The sequence below is a fragment of the Triplophysa rosa genome, linkage group LG18, assembly GCF_024868665.1.
Source record: "Triplophysa rosa linkage group LG18, Trosa_1v2, whole genome shotgun sequence".
NCBI classification, from domain to species: domain Eukaryota; kingdom Metazoa; phylum Chordata; class Actinopteri; order Cypriniformes; family Nemacheilidae; genus Triplophysa; species Triplophysa rosa.
The window spans coordinates 18991446-19011750 of NC_079907.1; the positions used below are offsets into that span (position 1 = coordinate 18991446).

Sequence of the window (20305 nt, forward strand, 5' to 3'; positions counted from 1 at the left end):
GTGCATCTCTCACTCTCTCTCTTCTGATGAGATGTGTGTAAATTAAGTTTCTTATATATTTATGCACTTGAACCGCTGTTTAAATCTGTTGTTATTGCTGTAAAGTGCTAATTCAACACATGTCTACATCTACTCAAGGTTAAATCAATGAAGCGCGTATTGCGATGTATTTTTGACTCGTCACTTTGACAAGAGCCGCTACAATAAAGTGTGAGTCTCTGTTTGTTATATACAGCTGTTCTCTTGATGTTTAAGTATACGTGTATTTATCTAATGTGTTAAATATTCTTTCCACATTGTTTGTCTTTAATATAAGTTTGTAGTCTTTCTGCAAGTCCCCACAAAGTTAATAAATCCCCCATAAAAGTCATTTACAGAGCCCTGTTTACAGTGCACTACAGAAAGGGTTTTGTGTCCACTATTACTGCTGACTAACTTGAAAAACATGTTCTTTAGTTTGAAAACAGCTGGTAAACAAAACATTGTTTTATTATTAATAATACATTAGAATCGGAGGATGATGTGTAAAGACAAAGGTTCACAGCTCTACTGTTAATTTGAGTGTTTATTCATGTGATTTTCTATGGCGGTCATCAGGTGGAACTTGGAACAACTCATTTTATTAAAGGTGGTACTTGATCTGAAATGTTTGAGAACCACTGCTCTAGATGAAACCACACAACTCCAGACACGCATCAATTTTGATGCCGAAATAACCATTAAATCATTATTACCTGGAAGATTTAATATCAATATTTTCATGTGAGTAATCTTCTCGTCAGTATCAGTATTATACTGTATTTCATCTTAGCTGGAACATCTGAGCTAAAATCAGGCATTTGTTGTTAATTGGAAGTGTAATTGGAAAGTCGGTCAGCTGAATTGTACCAGTGTGATGTTTTAACCATGCCGGGTGATTTCGTAGTAGATGAATTGCACTTGTGAGCTTGGGAGCTGAAGCGCTTAGCTGTTAATGTTCTCAGTCTTTGACTGCCGTTTAATTACCCCAGAAGTGCCATAGCCCGCTGAATCAATCTGCCAGTCACCTTTCATGACTTATTTAACTTCATTGTGTTTTTCACAGCAGATGGGGGCTGTATTCTGACATCCCATAGCATTGCACCAGTAATAAAATTCTGGCCATGTTAATAATTATATTTTTGTGATGACCTAAACAAATGAACCAAAACAACAATTTTTATAAATTGTTTTATAAATTGTTTTATAAATTTTATCATTTATAAAACGAACGTACGACCGAAAACTGGGCGCACGGTCGTTTCCACGCAAAACTTAGCATTTATCAATATGGACGTGAGCGGTTGCTACGATCAAATCTCACGACAGGTCTCAGTTCGTGTACGCAAGTTTTGAGATAGTGTGTCTCTGTACGCTTTACCCTTTTGATAACTGAAAAGGAATAATTAGGATAAAAAGATTAGGTTTTTTTTAGTTTAGTATAACAAATGTAAAAATAGATTACGATGCGATTTCTTTTTTTCATTACATTAATTAAGTATTTTTAATTATTTCATTATTTATTATATGATCATTTAATTGTTTGAAATTACAAGGTTAACAGGTTCTTTGGTGTATAAATCTTTTAAGGACATTTTAGGCTACTTCTAAGATAATTTACGACAATTAAAATGCACAATTAAAAGTCAAACATTTTAAAAACTACAATAGGCCTAATCAATATATTTATATGCAATGGGTTAGTTTACCTATTTGTAAGATGATAGCTTCTTTGATGGACAAATATGCATTCTAATGAAAACAGACAAAACGCATGATTTAATGTTTTTTATTATTTGTGCGATGTTCGATGGGATGGAAGATGCGCACTGGGTCACAGGTTGCCTTGCTTTGTGTGGCAGGTTCCAGGCCGGTTTGTGGGGGCTGAATACCGCTGGTCCTGCCTCTGACAGATCTGAAAGAGAAAAATTAAATGAAGCAAACATAAAACTGTGTGTGCTTGATTTAAGCAGCCTGAAATGCAAGATTAGCAGCATTAGATTTTAAACCTTTATCCTGTCTACACCCTGAATTTATAGGGGCGTTATATGTAAATTACGACCGATTTCAGCCGCCACATTTATCAAGGTACGATCATTCGTACTATGATATTGGCGGCATACGAATGTTTGATGAATCACACGTAAACCCTGTCGTAAGATGATTTCTGCGCACGGATCTGTGGTCGTTTCTACGTTAGATTGATAAATGAGGTCCAATGAATTTTGCAAGAGGTTCCAAAACCGTCATGTCTCAGTGTACGATCATTCTCTGCTGTTAAAAGCGCTGTCCGTTTCTGCACTGCGGTCTATACCAGATTTGTCCTCTTTTTTATTCCGTCCCTCATGTTCAACTCGTCACGCTGGGGCGGGTGTGCAGGAATTCTGTCTCGGTCTCCGGGGATCTTCTCAGACTGGATTGAGTGGATGGAGAGCACGTGGCTTTCAGCTAATTGAAAGTGCATCCCCAGAGAGCTGTCAGGAGAGAGTTCCCTCATTAGGAGGAAGCGTCAGTGGCGTCGAGTGGCCTCAGAAAACGCCAGCCTGTAGTGCCCACTATCGATTTCGAGGGAAATGTGAAGCGCATGACTGACGGGCAGATGAAGGGGACTAACAGGGCTCAGTCCATCAGTCAACAAGCGCAGCGCTACCGACTCCTCCGAGTGCTGCAGGAGGCTGTTGAGCTTAAGAGAGACCATGAAGTAAATAATAAAGTTGAGAAATGCACTTGATGGACGCGTGAAGTGAATAGCAAGCTCTTCTACTGGAAATAGGATTGCGTGTTCATAGTGGGCTGAAATTAAGTGAAAGTGGGTGCAGATACAGTGAGATGTGTGAGGTATTTTACTTGACCAATGGCGATGTTAACGTAAAGGTCCAGTGTGAAATTTTTTGGAGGATCTATAGACAGAAATGCAATCTAATATACATAACTATGTGTGTTAAGGATGTGAAAATATTATCGATATCGTGTTATTGCAATAGCAAAATTGTCTCAATATTATGGAGGTCACATGACTGTATGAAACGAGAGGTCTTACGGGCCTAACATAAAATTAGAACAAATAATAGATGTTACCTTTGTCAAGTTCTGTCTGGTGTAATTATTTTATTTTATAAAAGGGATTTTTAGGTCATTTGACCCATCTCATATAACTCATACCTCTAAGCAACAGTTATGATTATAGAATAAAGAAAAGAGGATGCTTATGGCACGTTTCCAAATAATATTTTTTTATATTAAATATAGCAATACCGTACCGTAGACTGTATACCGAGGTAATATCGTACAGTGAGATTTTTATATGGTTACATCCCTAATGTGTTCAGAGGTGTATAAAGACCTTATATAATGAAGCAGTATGTTTTTATTATTTTAGAATGAGCTATTTCTATCTACATACACCGCGGGTCCCCTTACATTGAATTCACCATGTTGTTTCTACAGTAGCTCTAAACGGACAAACTGCTCTACAGAACGCGTTTCGTAAATAGCCTACATTATCTCCTTTGGCAAAGAAGAGAAAACGTGACGACATCTTAGTTCTGTGTCAGCCACCGTAGTGCTTCAAAAGGAGGGGTGGAGTGAGCCATTGGTTGCAGTTCGCAACCTCAACACTACATGCCGCTAAATTTCATACATTGGACCTTTAAGACCAGGGCATGGTTTTCTTTTTGTCTTGTTAATACACTGTAAAAAAATCTAACAAATAGCCAGCAAGCTTCTGTATTTTGAAACACAGGAATATTACCGTAAAACTAACAACAGTAACTAAAACATACTGTATAATAATTTACAGTAAATATATATATATATATACTGTAATAGTAAATACAGTACTTTTTGCTGTATTTTTAAATACGTTAAAATTATTTTACTGTAAAATTAATTACAGCAGTTGTTTTTAATATTGTATATTAAAATGAACTGTGTTTTGCTGTACAGTAATAAAAAAAGATTAAAACATATCTATTACTTAATCTAACAAAATATATTGAGGATTTTCTGTAAAGAACATTTTATACAGTGATGATACTATTTTTTAATGCCATACTTCACCAATTACCACAAGACTCCAAATGGATTTAAAAGCTTTATTAAATGGGACTCAATAACTCATGACAGGGTAAATGCAGATCCTACATTTTGGATAGGTCGACCTACAAAACAAAAACACAGACCATTTGTTGGGGTACAGTTTGTCTCAATGTGATTCATTTAAGAGCTTTAATTTAGGTTAGTTTCTGGAAAAAGATCTCAAACAGACTACAGACAAAAACTAAGATTAGTGGCGATTTAGTGAAACAGAGCTACAGTTTCAACACATTTGATGATTTTTAAGTGTTTCCTTCAATAGTTTTAACTAGAGGTGCACCGATTGACCGGCCAGAGATCGGAATCGGCCGGTTTTTCGTATGATCGGCCCGGCCGGTCAGTCTCACGTCTCGCCGATTCCAAGCCGATCTTCTGTTTCCCGTGATGCGGGCAAGAACGTCACAGCCGTCAGTACACTCAAAGCCGCAAGTAAACATGTAAACGTCGCGCGCACAGCCTGTCTTTCACGGCTCGTTTATACTCGCATGTGGGTCCACCGGACCGCGAGTCTCTGACGCGCATCTCTCATATCCGCTGACTGCACGCGCATGCACGCGCATCATGTACTGTACAGACAAAAAGGTGCACTGTAGTTTATCTCGCGCTGCTCCGTCTACATGGGGTATGTACTGTATGCTAACAGTGATGCTATTAGCATCATGCTAAACTCTGACACATGCTAAACTCATGTTGAAGTCGTTCACTCTGTGTAAAACAAACGTAAATTCCATTCAACCTGATTCCTTGTCTTACGTTAAAACTGTGGTCATTTCACCTAGGTAAAATGACATTCAACACGACTTCTACTTGTTTTTAAAAATCCAAAATATAAAAAACTGAATAAATCAACCAATATATGTGATATATCTGATATATTCTTTACTAACACAAAAAACTGCAAATACATATACATCTTTAGAGTAGAATTCACTCATAAGATTTTTTAACTTTTTTATTGAAGTTGCAGCAAAAATCAACCCACTTCTTTTAATCCTACAGACACAAGATAAAGACTATTTATTTTACATTTCAGAAAAAATGAAATAAATAAATGTTAGTTTCATAAATGGAAACAGGCGAGAATAAAGTTGAAGTATTTTATTGTTATCTTAGACTTTTGTGAGATGAGTACAAAAATGAAAAAGGTAAATTAAGTGACATGTGTAGTTATATTTTATTATTTGTACTTCTTTTCAGTCACAGAGTTCTTCAATTTAAGAGTTGTTTGGGAAAGAGAAGATTCTGTAAATTAATGCAGCTTGGAGAACTGCATTTAGGGAAATTTGGGGAAATTGTAATGTTCAATCATTTATTCAATGAAAATAAAAAAAATGTGTATTGAAGAAAAGTTAATATGGTTTTATATACAGTATACTGTTAATTATAGTTTGTGGATAGAAAATCGGAATCGGCAGGTTTCACTTGTAATAAAATCGGAAATCGAATCGGCAAAGAAAATTGCAATCGGTCTCATCTAGTTTAACATACCTCTGTAAAACTGAAGGCACACGCAGTAGTCTAAAAGTCGGAACTATCTGAACATAGAGATAAACACATAAATTGCTGAACAAAACTGATCTAGCCAAACTTGAAACAAAGCTACAATTCAACACATTGATGATTTTTAAGTGTATGCACCGACAGTATGGTGACCTCAAATAAGTTACGACTGCAGCATCATTTTGCTTTTCCTGAAGACATTAGAACTGAAGCGATAAGATGGATCACAATAAATTATTATGATAAGGCGCATTAAAAACTCACGCAGGGAATCATTATTTAACAGCATGAAAAATTATGCAGAACTTAAAAACATACAACGCTAATGAAAAAGAAGATGCCTTGCAAAACTGAAATTATAGTTTATTATTCCTATTAGCTTCATACAGTAAGTCTAAAGATACATCATGACATGTATCAACGAATCTTTCATCATATTACCAGAGGTGGGTAGAGTAGCCAAAATCTTTACTCAAGTAAAAGTACAAGTAACTAGAGAAATTGTTACTCAAGTAAAAGTAAAAGTCACTATTTTAAAAATTACTTGAGTAAAAGTAAAAAAGTATGCAATGAAAAAACTACTCAAGTAGCTAGTTACTTAGTTACTTTGTATCTGATTATATAGGCCTACTACATAAAATTAATATTAACGCCAATGTTTTAATATTACATTTTAATCAATATTTTTAATTATCATAAGCGGATATCTTTGCAATATACTAGAGAGACTAAAGAATAGACAAACACAGAAGAGACAAGCATTTCTGTACATTTCATCTAGTCCTGATGTCAATGTAGTTTACACAATTATTTAGAATAATAGACCATGTCAAACTAAAGCATGAACTAAACTCAGAGCATTTCCTAAGATGATCTAGACATCTGCAGTGCTCTCTTAAATGAAATACACATTTTTGAACAAAGCTCATGTTTTCTCGTGTTGTGTCACGTGTGTGTTGTGAAACGCTCTTACTTGTAAACAAACAGTAAACAGTGAACCACACGCCCATCAACACGTTTTCTTCCTTCTGTTCTTCAAATGTATATTTCTGCAAGCCCACGTCTCTGTGTCTGACAGGTAACGCGCATGTTGCTGTGTCTGACGAACAGGTCGCGCGGGTGCGCGCATATGGCGGGCATTTATCATTGCTGGCAAACAATATGACACATTTGCAGTTTTGATTGTATAGATATAGATTATATCCACTTCATCCAACGCTCTTTGTGTTCTGCGTGTTCTTAAGTTTCGCGCTACGAGGAGTGAGTAATCCTGCTTCAGATGATTCAGATCGTGCTGCGAACTGAACAAATCATTTGAACTGATTCATTAGCCTATTCAAATGGTTTTGCCCATTGTTCAATTAATGCTTTCAAAAGAATCGACTCAAAAGAATCGATCACTCGGGAATGCCCGTAAAAAGAGACGACAACCTTGAAATAAACAACGCGTTTTAAAAAGCATATTTTAAAATGAAGGAACGAAGGAACGTCACGCAATGTAAGTTATGTAACGAAGTAAAAGTACAGATTTTCTATGAGAAATTTACTCAAGTAAGAGTAAAAGTACACACTTTTAATTTTACTTAAAAAGTACATATTTTCCAAAATGTTACTCAAGTAAATGTAACGAAGTAAATGTAGCGCGTTACTACCCACCTCTGACTATTTTTGTTACAGGTAAGTAAATCTATTATGTATTTATTCAGTTTCTATATAGTTTATTGGTAATTTTATAGTATTGAAGTATTGATGCAATTTTCTAGATTGGTTAAGCAAAACACATAGTTGTTTAAGTTTTTCATAAGCACTTTAATTAATTAATGCTTACAAATATGTCTGACTGTACACCTCAACATCTATAAACAAATACTATACTATAAATTGTAAACAATGATTGTTTAGCTTTTTGACAAAGTGTTAATGTCAAATGCTTTCGATAAAAGCGTCTAAATAAATAAATGTAAACGTATTATATTATTTCTTAACAAAAAGGCAGCATATGAAATGTAATGTAATCATATTGAAAATCATTGAGGTGATGAACTGTTATTACATTATCTGCCTCGGGAGATGCTTGGGGTGTGGATACGACGCTCTGATTTCTGTCGCACATCTGACAGACCATCGTGCCTGACAGAGAACAGTTCAACACTCACCGACTAATAGGCCTTTTTCACAATGACGTCACTTAACTTCCGCCTTTTCGCAAAGCAGTGTATCATAACATCCGTCTTGCAACAAACGAAAAGAAGAAGAACTTCTGTTTTGCTGTCCCGCTGGAATTTAACAACTAGGGATGTAACGATACTTCGTATTACGATATTTCGCGATGCAAAAAATGTTACGATGCGCATCGTAGAGAGATGGGGATATTTTACGATATGTTTAATTCTATTCTTTCAGCGGTCAAGACGCTACCTACTCTGCGCCAGCGCGTCACGTGTGCTTATCGCACATATGCGGTAGAGAGAGAAGCACAAGACACAATCTGTGTATCCAAGTGGTTTACAAAGCCTCATATTTTCCTTCACAATCGCCGTTAAAACACAGCAAACTTGAAGCGTGACTGCAGGTGAGTCACCCCGAAACTCATTACAAAGGCAGCACAAACGTTTTTAAATGCCAATGTTAATTTATCCGCTAACGTGAGCTGCTGCATAACGTGATATGCAACATAAAGTAAGCCAAAAGAAACCAGCGCTGTTCCGATCAGAGAAGCGATGAAGTGAGTTGAACTCTATATTAAAAGATCGAATGACATGCTAAAAAACAAGTATGTGATTTGCATGATTGAAGAAATGTAATACAGTTTATGTAAATGTCTTTTTGAAAGATTTTTCTCATTCAGTATTACTGTCTCAAGCAAAGACAGCGCAGCTTCAAAGAGACACGAGCCAATAGCGCTTGAGTGTGAGCTCTGTCAGAGCGTTTCATTGGTTGAATGTACTGAATGAACACGCCCTTCACTGAACGAATGAGTCAATTGAGTCAAAATGAGACTGAATGAACTGCTACATGTCGTTCATGGTCTAATATTCTCTGTGTTACAACAATGCATATCTAGTAGTTACTCAACTTTTCTGAAAAATAAAGGTAATGACCTGGTTTAATTTAATTCCAAGGTAAAGTAAATTATGTCGAAACAGTTAAATCTTTGTATGGAACATTTAATTACACCAATTAAATGAGTTAATCCAGATAGATTTTAGTAGACTAATATAATGTAGATTTCGTCGACTAAAAATAGACTAAAACTATGATAAATTGGGATGACTAAAACTAAATTGCATTTTAGCCAAAAGACTGACTAAAACTAAATAAAAATTTGCTGTCAAATTTGACACTGATCTTAATTCTAATTTCAGTTAAGCCTTAAAATGTTAAAATTCTTTATTAAGTTGTATGTGCAACAAAATAAATTACTGAAATTGTTAATATTTTGAAAATAAATGTTATTTGAATTTCAGTGTATCGCTGAGTGTATCGTTACACCCCTATTACAGTTTTTCTCGATTGCTAACACACAATTCATGAAACAACTCACCATTTTCTGACAACTATAAACACATTCTCAGAACAATACACCAACTTGTACAAACCCCACACACAAACAGTCTCAATTTGCAAAGGTTTAACTATGTTCTCATTCAGAAAACACAAACACACAATATAATGAACTGAAGTGTCAATATGTAAACTCAAATAGCACACATTTGTCCATCAGTAAACATTCAGTTGCAAAACTGATGACACACCAATCAGAATCTCAGGATAATATCAATAGGAGCACAGGTAATTGTGCATCCTAGAATCATCTACTGCGCTTTATACTACTTACTGTAAACATACAGTATAATTACACTACACACTTTATATGAGAGAAATTTCTCTATTCTGTATCCAGTAAACTGTAGCACAATTTTTGCAGAAAATACGGAATACTTTTACAAAATTGGGCCAAAGGTGCAGAGGATGCCATATTTTTTACATCGCCTCCTATTGACAAATCGCTTCACTGTATTGTTTCCTTTATCGTCTCTGTAAGTCGCTTTGGATAAAAGCATCTGCTAAATGCCTGAATGTAAATGTTATTTGTGCAGTTGTGTACCGTATTGTGTTGCATGACCAGTTCATATTGTTCTTTGGTTTTTGAACTTCTATTGTCTTGTAAGATCATCTTCATCTACTTCACAGTAGTGTAATTTTTTTTTCTCCCTAAAGCTCATTCTTGCACTTTGCTCTATGTGCACTCTTTATGTTGTATATTCTAATAAACACTAAGCTGTCAAATTATTCTTGAATCCCACTAAGAGTTTTAGTAACAGTGTTTTGAATTGATCTCACCAGTGTCTAAGACTATGTTGCAGTGTGGGTGATTTTGAGGGCTTGTAAGTCATGTCTGCAGGAAAAGTTTGGTTTTTCAGCAAGTTTGAATGGTTTTGAGAAGAGAGCTTCATTTTGACCTGAAAAAAGGATGTTTGGGGAATTGGGTGAGATGTTATGGATTTGTGTTTACTGTTTTGAGAATACGAGGCATAATTTCAAGAAATGTGTTTAAGCAATTGAGAAAAACTGTAACAACAGTGAGAAAAAAACTGACAGAACACGTATTCAACTACTTATCCTAGCACCTTTGCCAACACAAAAAGAAAACAAAACGCTTACCTTCATAATCAAACAGGTACTGTTCAACGAAGAATTTGTATCCTTTCTCTAGCTTTGATCTTGTGCTTAGCGAAAATTTGTCTGCAAGACGTTGCAATTGCGTGAGGCCGGTGACGCGAGTGATAACGAGCGCGTTGCACCGGTCTCGCATCTCTCTCGTCCCGCTCTGCTTGTCACAACGTTGTACATCTAGCCGTATTTGTGGCAGATGTGCAAGGGACTTGGTAAACTCCATTCTGAGGCACTAGCGGAAGTAACTTCTTCTTCTTGAGTTGACTGGTGGTTGGCAAACCAGCTGTGGATGCAGTCTTCTGTTGAGAGGCAGAGAGTCATTCTGCGCGAGATTAATGGTAACGTACATTGCTGTTAGCCGTTGTGTGTTTAGAGAGTGTAAATTACATGAGTGCACTCGATGTCCACTGTGGCCTCAAACATTACTACAAATAGATGTTTCTTAAATAGAGTGCTTCATAACAGTGGCGGAGCCAGAGGGGATCCAAGGTGGCACTGAACACCCCCGACATCCAATTGGCCACCCTGGGTGCCACCCCAAAATTTGATTCGCTACTTATGTTGATTGACATCTGATTTCACCTCTCGTTGAACAACGCTTTTATTTTGACGTTCGGGGCCCATGCTTGCACGCGACGTCACCGCAGACAAAATTCAAGTGAGTCTAGTTTAGAATGGAAAAAAGTTGTGCGATGGATTGTAAAGACTGACGAAAGAGAGAAAATAAGCAAATGGACCACTGCAATTTGCTAAACAAATGGAATATTCAAAAGTACCCGCTTGCTTGCTAGCCATTTCAAGTCCGACCCAGCCAGGTACGTTTTTTTGTTGAACCTTACCATTATAGTGTTATCTACCTACTTTCTAACGTTACACTTTTAAATGTTGCGTAAATGTAAAGTTTTACCAACGTTTTCTAACCTTAGATAAATATAAACAGTGTTGGGAGAGATCCTCTATTTCTTTTAACATTCTAAGCAGGTGTACGTTACTTCATACAAACTTTAGAAGGAAGAAATAAGTTTCCCTCTTTAGCCTTGGCTTTAGGATTCCTAAACAACTTTTCATTGTGTAAGTTTATGTTAGGCTCCATTAACAGATCGTAAATAGGTTCCCAACATAACATACAAATTAACAGAGGCTTTGGAAAAATGACAACAAGGTGAACAAATCTGCTCTCCAAGTTCAAGACAAAAGAGGAAAAACAGTCCATGCATAATAAAAAACTAGCTATGACAGTCGTAATCTAAATAAGATTAGGTGAAAATGAACGAATGTGGATGACCGCTTCTTTGCTCTGCTACAGCTTTGAGCATTACAGCCAATCAAGTTCAGGGTATGAAATTTCTGACCAATCAGAGGCGTTTAAATGATTCATCGGTGAAGAAGAGCTGTGTTGAAGTGTGTCACGCTCAAAAAGTTTATCACTAACAACCGCGTACAGATACGATGATACACCCCCATGGCCACCCCATATATAAAACTCTAGCTCCACCACTGCTTCATAATTGAATTTGGAAATCGATTTCGAACAGCAATGTGATGCTATGAGGCATTGCGACATGGCGCACGCGGCCAAAGTGTATCTTAACTTACGCACAATAAACTTTTGTTCACTGACAAAAACATTCGGTTTCTTTATTCCAAAGTTGGAAATATTAACCTGATTCATTAATGCTAATCAAAAATGCCCCAGTGTTTGCGGTAACTAAGTTAATGCTTAAGCTAACTGGCTAAATGTTTGCGCTACCAAGTTCTTTATTCAATAAAGCCATTTTGTTCAATGGTAAAACAATTTATTTAAATTGGGAAGAAGTAATATGAAATAGACAATTTCACGATGCTAAATAAGATTTTGGCACTTACCTGCTTGAGAGACTCCTGCTTGTTCCAATGTCCTCAAGACTGAATGAAATTTTGAGTGCGGGTTGACCGTTAAGCGGGTTGGTTGCCAGATGCACAAATCCGGTTTCACTTTTCATGGCATCGAATTGCATAAATCGCAACAGCATAAATTTAATGGGAGGTTTTATTAATATCATTTATATTATTGGTCCCGCCACACTAATTGTGTGTAACGTTTTGCTGAGTTTATTTGCCGAGTTGATTAGCTGGGTTTGAAACAATATCTGGCAACTGTAACGGCAACACTTCTTAGGCAAATAAAAAAATCACTCTTTACTGCCTAACTTTATTTCTGTTGTCAGCTATTTATCTTTTTTCTTTTAAATACATCTTGTCAGAATGTCAGAGAGGCAGCACAGGAAAGAACACCTGAGTTCCCAGATGCCTCAAGCTTTCTCATCAGGTTGGAAGCCATTACTTCCTCTTTTCCCTCTCGCTTCTGAGAGCCGCATCACAGCAGGACGCCACCATGACAGCCAGAATGAGAGAAGAAAGAGAGCGCTTTATCAGAGCGTCTCACAAATGACTGATGTTTAACACTGGTCAACACGCTTCAGGCGAAAACTCCAGATGATGAAATGGCATTTCATAGGATGAAAAAACGTCTCGCTAACGTTGGACGTTTAGAGACACTAAACTTACATGTTTCACTCCACACTTGATTTTATCTCTTCTAGTTGACGCCCGTTGGAACCACCATCTTCTCTGGGTTTACAGGAAATAACGGGGCTGTTGACATTGATGATGGACCCAACGGACAGATTGAATACACCATTCAATACAACCCCAAAGACCAGGTAATCCACCAAACCGACTGTGCTGTGTGTCTCTGTGCATTCAACCATAATGAAATCATAATGAGTCTAGAAAAACACTAAGAAAAGTAGGCATGTCAGGGTGCTCATGAGGTAGATTTAACCTCTCGCAAATGTGAGCCAAGGTTGAAAATACATTGAGCCAAAAGAGAGAAAACACAAAATAAGCAACGTTAAAGATGAATTTGACTGATACACTGCCAAATGATTAATTTCATAATTGCATAGATATTGGGATAATATCGTTATTATTAATTCTTCTGGCCACGATAATCACAAACTCTGAAATCATGACAGCGCTACGAGATGACACGTCCTCTTTAAAACATCTGTACTGCACCTGTCCTGCTAAACAGGGTCATGAGGTTTTGAAAGTTGATCAGTTTTGTTCCATCAGCATTCTCTCCTCACTGAAGCAGACAGATGATGAATATCTCATGAGTGTGTGTAGGTGTGTAGGTGTGTGTGTGCGTGTGTAGGGGTGTGTGTGGCCTTAACCTGCACACCCAACACATGGGGACTCGTGTCACCGTGGGGACCAAGATTGAGGCAAAAAAGCTTATAAATCGTACAAAACAATATTTTTTGAAAATCTAAAAGTGCAAAAAGTTTTCTATGATCTTTAGGTTTAGGGGTTGGGGATAAAATATACAGTTTGTACAGTATAAAAATCATTACGCCTGTGGACTGTCCCTATGGAGATAATAAACCAGACGTGTGTGTGTGGCCTTGTTTTTCTGACCAACCCCTTCCTTCTCCACAGACCACGAACCGGACATTCGACATCCCCCTCACCCTGTCTGGCTCTGTGGTTCTGAGAGAGAGACTGAATTATGAAGAGATCACACGCTACCTGGTTATCATTCAGGCCAACGTAAGTCTGTACAGCCCATATCTGAAAGCTGATGATGATGATGTGACTTTGTGTTTATGTAAGCAGACTCTTTCTGTCGTTCTAACGTGTGTGTTATGTTATCATGGTTTGTAGCATATATTTATTGTAGTGTTTGGTGGAGAACCACCATGTGAGAATATAAGAAGAAATGTCAGACAGCACTTGTTATCCATGTGATCCATTGAGAATTGAAGGAGACGTTGTGTACCGAAGTGAAGGGACGAAAACCGTTTATCCTTTGAAATAATGTGCGTTGAGGAATCAGAATAAGACCAGGAACTGTGCCCTAGAAAAGTGTAAATTTGTTTTGACTCATTGCAAACCTCTCTGAATTTGTATCTCATCTATATAAATGTATTGCATGTCTTAAATGCATTTTTATTTTCACAGCTGTCTTGCTTTACATTAAAGTCCGAGTGAAATAAAAAATTTACAATGCTTTTTCATGAAATATTGAAGCGTTTATTGTAAATAGTTGATCAACTTCTTTTTTAAAAATTTGTGTGCCCTCATAATCTTCAGTTAAAATCTGAAAATGCACTTCTGTCCTGTAATGACTATCCATCTTAAATGACATATGTTAGACGGCTTGGGCGGAACATCCCTTAACTCCTTCCCTTCAACTATCAGTCTGCTGCCAGTTCCATTTCAAAATGCAACGGCTGTTTTTATACATCCAATCAAATCGCAGAGAAAGACGAAAGCCACGCCCACTGTTTTTTTTTCATTCAAAATACCATTTCACTCGGAAATGCATCAAAATACGGGAACTTTAAAGTCACATGAAATTCGCATAAGCATTCGCAAAAGCACATTATGAAACATTAATATTTTTGTGTTAATGCAACCATGTAAAAACCCATGGGATCGTGAGATACATGGCCATTTCAGTGGGATTCACAATCGCGATCACTCGTGTTTATCTTTCGCAACAGGACCGAGCGCCGAATCCAGCCAACCGGCTCACCGCCACCACCACGCTGACAGTGGATGTGTTGGATGGAGATGACATGGGTCCAATGTTCCTGCCCTGCAGTCTGGTGGACAACACCCGCGACTGCAGACCTCTCACTTACCGCTCCAGTATCCTGGAGCTCACCCATCCCGTGAGTACTGACATCGTCTTCTCATGCAGCTGTTTGTATTCTGGCTGGCACCTACCTCGCATCTCTGCTCTTGAGAAACATCTAAATTTCATGACAGATCAACGATGTTCTCTGTAAGCTGCACGCGCGTGTTTGCCTGAGCGCCTGTGATGTCGCTCCCGTGAAGACTTAAAAGGAAAATCATAGAGGAGGCAAATTAAAATATGAACGGAAGAAGCTTTCGTGAATATTTTCTCTAATGAGACTTCATGAATGGACTGAGATTTAATCCACATGTCTGTTAGTTTCGGGTGTAGAACTGAAGCTGTCAGAAGTCACATAGCTCTGAATCATTTGTGAGATATGAAGATTTCCAGTTAATAGCAGCACCAAATAAAATTGTGAAAATAATTAATAATTGTGATCATCTTAAATAATTGACAGCACCAAGCCATGTGGTGCACGTCAATACAATCTCATGGCAATACAGAATTATTTTCATGTGAATTCATACATACATCTCATTTGTATGTTTTCGTACAATCTGCTTTCTCCCCATTAACAGTCCCAGTTTAGGACTTTCATTCCTGGTTTTCTAATAATCAGACATTATTGTAAGATCAGGTTGTTGTTTATTTTTGCCATTTCTCATGAATTTACAAAACAGGTTATTGTAGGCGCTCTTGTGTCATCTTTAAAAGCAAGCCAGAAGACAAGAGTAATAGATAACTTACCCGTGTTACATAACTGTGATTCTGGTACAGTACTCGAGAACTGCAAACAGTAAGAATATGAAATTGAATTAATGCTTTTAACACTAACTAGTGTTAAACTAGTTATGATCTTCAGAGCTTATTGAAGCAAACACAAAATACTCAGATTAGACATTTAAAAAAAATAAGCAATTTGCATACATGTGGTGAAATTATCATCAAAGCACAAGTGAAATGCCACCGGTGCCATGATTCATCAGAAACGTTCATGTGCCCATACAGTGTGTTGCTTATATTGTTTAACCGTTGCATTTTCATCGAGTTTGCTTTTGTTGTGTTGGAATTCCAGATCCTGATTGTTTTGCAGACATAGTTTTGTTGGAAAAAGTCTACAGCACGTTGAGTTTCTGATCAGGTTTTAATTATCATTAAGGGGTTTAAACCATAAACCCGAGGGAACGTTGCTTTGTGCACAACCCACGTGTGTTTTAATTACCATAAACAATGAATTTGTGAAGTGAAACTTAACATAATGTAGATGAATGAGTTTATCAAGAGACCGTTTGTGAGTGGGAGATGAAGTAAAATCAAGTGTAAACAACAGAAGTTTTATTTTTGGGGCTAAACTTTGTCTTTCGGAAGGTTCTGAGGGTTGTGTTTAGCTCTGGAGGTCAAAGGTCACTGTTATCCGCCATTACACCTGCTTGAGCAGCGCTGAGCCTTCAGCATCAGCCGTCTTACGTGATAAAAGCTCTTTTATAAACATGAAATTATGGCCATGGGGCATACAAGCCTAAATCAGCATTTCTATTAACGTCAGATCTGCTTGATGTATTGAGAAGTTGAGTTATTTTTTTTTAGGGAAACTCTCAGGAAAATGATGTTTGACTGAAATATTGAGCATTGTTGGGTCTTTTGCTTGAAATGGCATTCATAACTCATTTTACTCCAGTAATGTGAAGTAATTCTGAGGGCGTTCTGTAACTTTGCATTGTGTGCTGAATTTACAGCCACTTGCATGACAAATGGCTCATCATGTTACTCATTTGTGAGTCGCTTTAGATAAAAGCATCTGTTGAATGAATACTCGGATATGAAACAAGCCAAGAATGGGATTTTATCCATCTGGAATTGACTGGGCTGTGAGAAATGGCTGTTACACATCAGCATTGATGCGGTGAGACCTGAATATACTGTATATATATATATACACTGTGTAATATAGCTGTTATAGATAACATTTATAACCAATAGCCATTAGGTCACACATTAAAAACAGAAGAACCACTGAAGCACCAAAATATGGTTCTATATGGCACTAAAAGTGGTTCCCCTATGATTACGAGCCAAGAACCACTTTTAGTGCTATAGAAAGTGTAGAGATATCTGTATTTCTAAAATGTGATATAATCTTCATTTTGATAAATAACAGCAGTCTACTGAACAGCAGTTTTTTCGAATTATTGAACAAATGATTCAAATGCGTATATAATACCAATGGCTGTTATTTCCCTTAGCCTTATATCGGCAATAGCTTTCGTGGGTGTGTACATGTGTTGGATGTTTTGCATGACTCGACTGTGGAATTGAGGTCAGAAATGTTCTTCCTCACTCTGATGCCATTTTACCCCTTTATATGGAAACATTGTCAGGTTGCTTGACTTTGAAGTTTTACATCATAGACAGGTGAAATTCTGCTGTACAATTCCCTGACACCCCTCAAAAATTCATTTGTTCCTCAATGATAGACAACCCTCCACCAGGACACATGCCCACTCGAACCCTAACACTCCTTCATCCAGAAGAGCTGATGAGATGAACAGAAATGTGTTGCAAGAAGAGAAAATAACCCAAAACTTGTTCTCAACACAGAATTCCCTGTGATTAGTGTTGTCCAATCTGAGCGTTTACTTTGATTTTAATTCTGATAGAAAAGAAACTGGTGTAAGTGGCAAGTGCTTAATGTCTTAAAAATGCATGCTTATTTTTTGTGCAGTGGCAAATACACTCTTCAAAATAAAGGTGCTTTAAAGGTTCTTCACAGCAATGCCATAGAAGAACCATTTGTAGGACCAGAAGGAACCATGCAGTCAAAGGTTCTTCAAAGGACCATCTCTTTCTTACTTTTATCATCTGAAGAACATTTTTTCGCCACAAAGAACCTCTTCGGATGTTAAAGGTTCTTTATGGAACCAAAAGGTTCTTCTATGTCTTTGAAGAACCTTTTTTTAAAGAGTGTACTACAGTATCATATACAGTATCATATATAATGTGCCATTGTATGGTGACATATGTTGTTGTATAGTTTTGAAGATTTGGGTGGTGACACAGCTGATGTTACTCGGCTCTCCTCTTATACATGAAATAAAATAAACACTTCAGTGCCATTCCATATGATTCCACACAGTCATTTCACTGCTGTTCACATGTGCTGATATAAATGTAATATAAATAAATGTTCCCGCTGTGAACTTTCCATTAAAACAGCTCTATAAGTAAAGATCTGCATGTGTGACACACATTGTGCTGTTTACTTTTTTAAGTTGAAACAACAAATACATTTTCACAGTGTATACAGTCAGGGAAATAATTATTTGATCCCCTGCTGATTTTGTAAGTTTGCCTGCTTACAAAGAAATGAAGGGTCTATAATTTTTATGGTAGGTTTATTTTAACTGATAGAGACAGAATATGAAAAAAAATCAGGGGAAATTTTTTTATATAAAGGTTATAAATTAATTTGCATTTCAGTCAGTAAAATAAGTATTTGATCCCCTCAGCAGGGGATCAAATAATTATTTCCCTCACTGTATATATATTTTTTTATTTCTATATAACTTTAATTTATTTTTTATTTTTTAACTTTTGTTTAGTTTTTATTCTCAGTAAATAATTTATTATTTATAATAACTTTAGGTGACACTTTAGTATAAGGACCAATTCTCACTATTAACTAGTTGCTTATTAGCATGCCAATTATTAGCATATTGGCTGTTTATTTACATTTACATTTAGCAGACGCTTTTATCCAAAGCGACTTACAGATGAGGGAAACAATGGAAGCAATTGGAACAACATAAGGACAACAAAAAGCATAAGTGCAATAAAACCAAACTGGTCTCATATATCCTACCACAGTATACAGAGCTTTTTTTTTTTGAAAGAGTAGAAAAGAGATAGAAGTCAGAACTGATCGGTCAGGTGTTGACGGAAGAGATGTGTTTTCAGACGATTCTTAAAGATGGCTACAGAATCTGCTGATCTTGTAGCAGTGAGCAAATCATTCCATAAATGTGGAACCGATCCCAAGAAGGTACGTGAGAGATTTTTTACCTTCTTGGGATGGCACCACAAGACGTCGTTCATATGCAGAGCGTAGGGATCTGGCGGGTATATAAGTCTGTATTAGCGAGTGAAGATAAGGGGGTACCAAATCAGTGGTGGTCTTGTAGGCCAGGAGCAGAGTCGTGAATTTGATTTGAGTGACTATAGGGAGCCAATGTAACTTAGGGCGTTTTCACACATGTGGATCGATTGCTTTGTTCTGAAACCTGGGGTTAAATCGTTACAATATTGCAATTTATTTTAGTTCGGTTCGCATTCACAAGGCAATATTTCCAAACGGGCCAAACTTTGTTAATAAAAGTCACGTGCGAGTAAACTCTCCTTCGATTGGTCAGAGTGCATCTGTTTATTTTCCGGGATTCCGCTCAAAGATGTCATCCATCAGGATGGACAGACAGCAGCTACGCAGCATTTTTATGGCTTGTTTGGTTACTGTTGTTACCGAGTTTCTTTGCCTTCGCACGGCACTGTTCAACCGACCGATTATATACCATTTGTTTTAAGCTCTTGCTAAACACTTTATAAATTTCTGTGTTTTTGTGAGTTCTGGAGAGCTGTTCGGCAATGTGTTTCTTCTGACCAAATTTCAATCAAGCACTTCACTTCTTCCCTGCTCCAAGTGAGCCCACGGTTCATTTTGGGAGTGCGACAAGCAGAGCGGATCGAGGGCCGTGAGGGAACGGCGCGAGGCAGCTGCGCGTTGCATCGGTCTCACATCTCTCACGGCGGAGCTCAGGAAGCATAAAAGGAGGAGCGACAGCAGTGAAGGACGAGAGAGAACCAGGCCTGGATTTTATGTTATGTTTTATTATGTTTGTGTGGCCGGCAGTCGACCGTAAGGGTTTTGTTTATCTTATTAAAAGTTTGGTTTAACGTTCGCCGGTTCCCGCCTCCTTCCTTTCTTACTTTGAACATTGTTACAGGGAGCCATTAGCAAAACAATTCCTTTTGCATCATGCAACTTTACGTAATTACCCATCATACATTATGATACAGTCTGGTTCGTTGGTCCGTTGGGTCGGATGGCTTTCACACGTCTAGCGAACCGCTCCAGAGGTCGTTTGCAACCGTGTTCACACTAAACGAACCGAACCAAGAGAGAAAACGCACCAGGTTCTGAAACAAACCCTTATGTGTGAAAACGTCCTTAATGAAGAGAGGAGTGACGTGCACTCTCTTCGGTTCATTGAAGACCACTCTTGCCGCTGCATTCTGGATCATCTGTAGAGGTTTGGTTTTGGTAATAGATACACGATG

At 37.4% G+C, this 20305-nt stretch overlaps 1 protein-coding gene across 1 annotated transcript in view; it reads left to right on the forward strand.

Annotated features, from left to right (window-relative positions):
- Nucleotides 1-20305, forward strand: part of pcdh15b (protocadherin-related 15b) — a 285327-nt gene that overhangs the window by 59914 nt on the left and 205108 nt on the right. The window contains exons 7-9 of the mRNA XM_057358597.1: nt 12873-12992; nt 13774-13884; nt 14841-15011. Coding sequence (XP_057214580.1) covers nt 12873-12992; nt 13774-13884; nt 14841-15011 — 402 coding nt within the window. The remainder of the gene's footprint in view (nt 1-12872; nt 12993-13773; nt 13885-14840; nt 15012-20305) is intronic.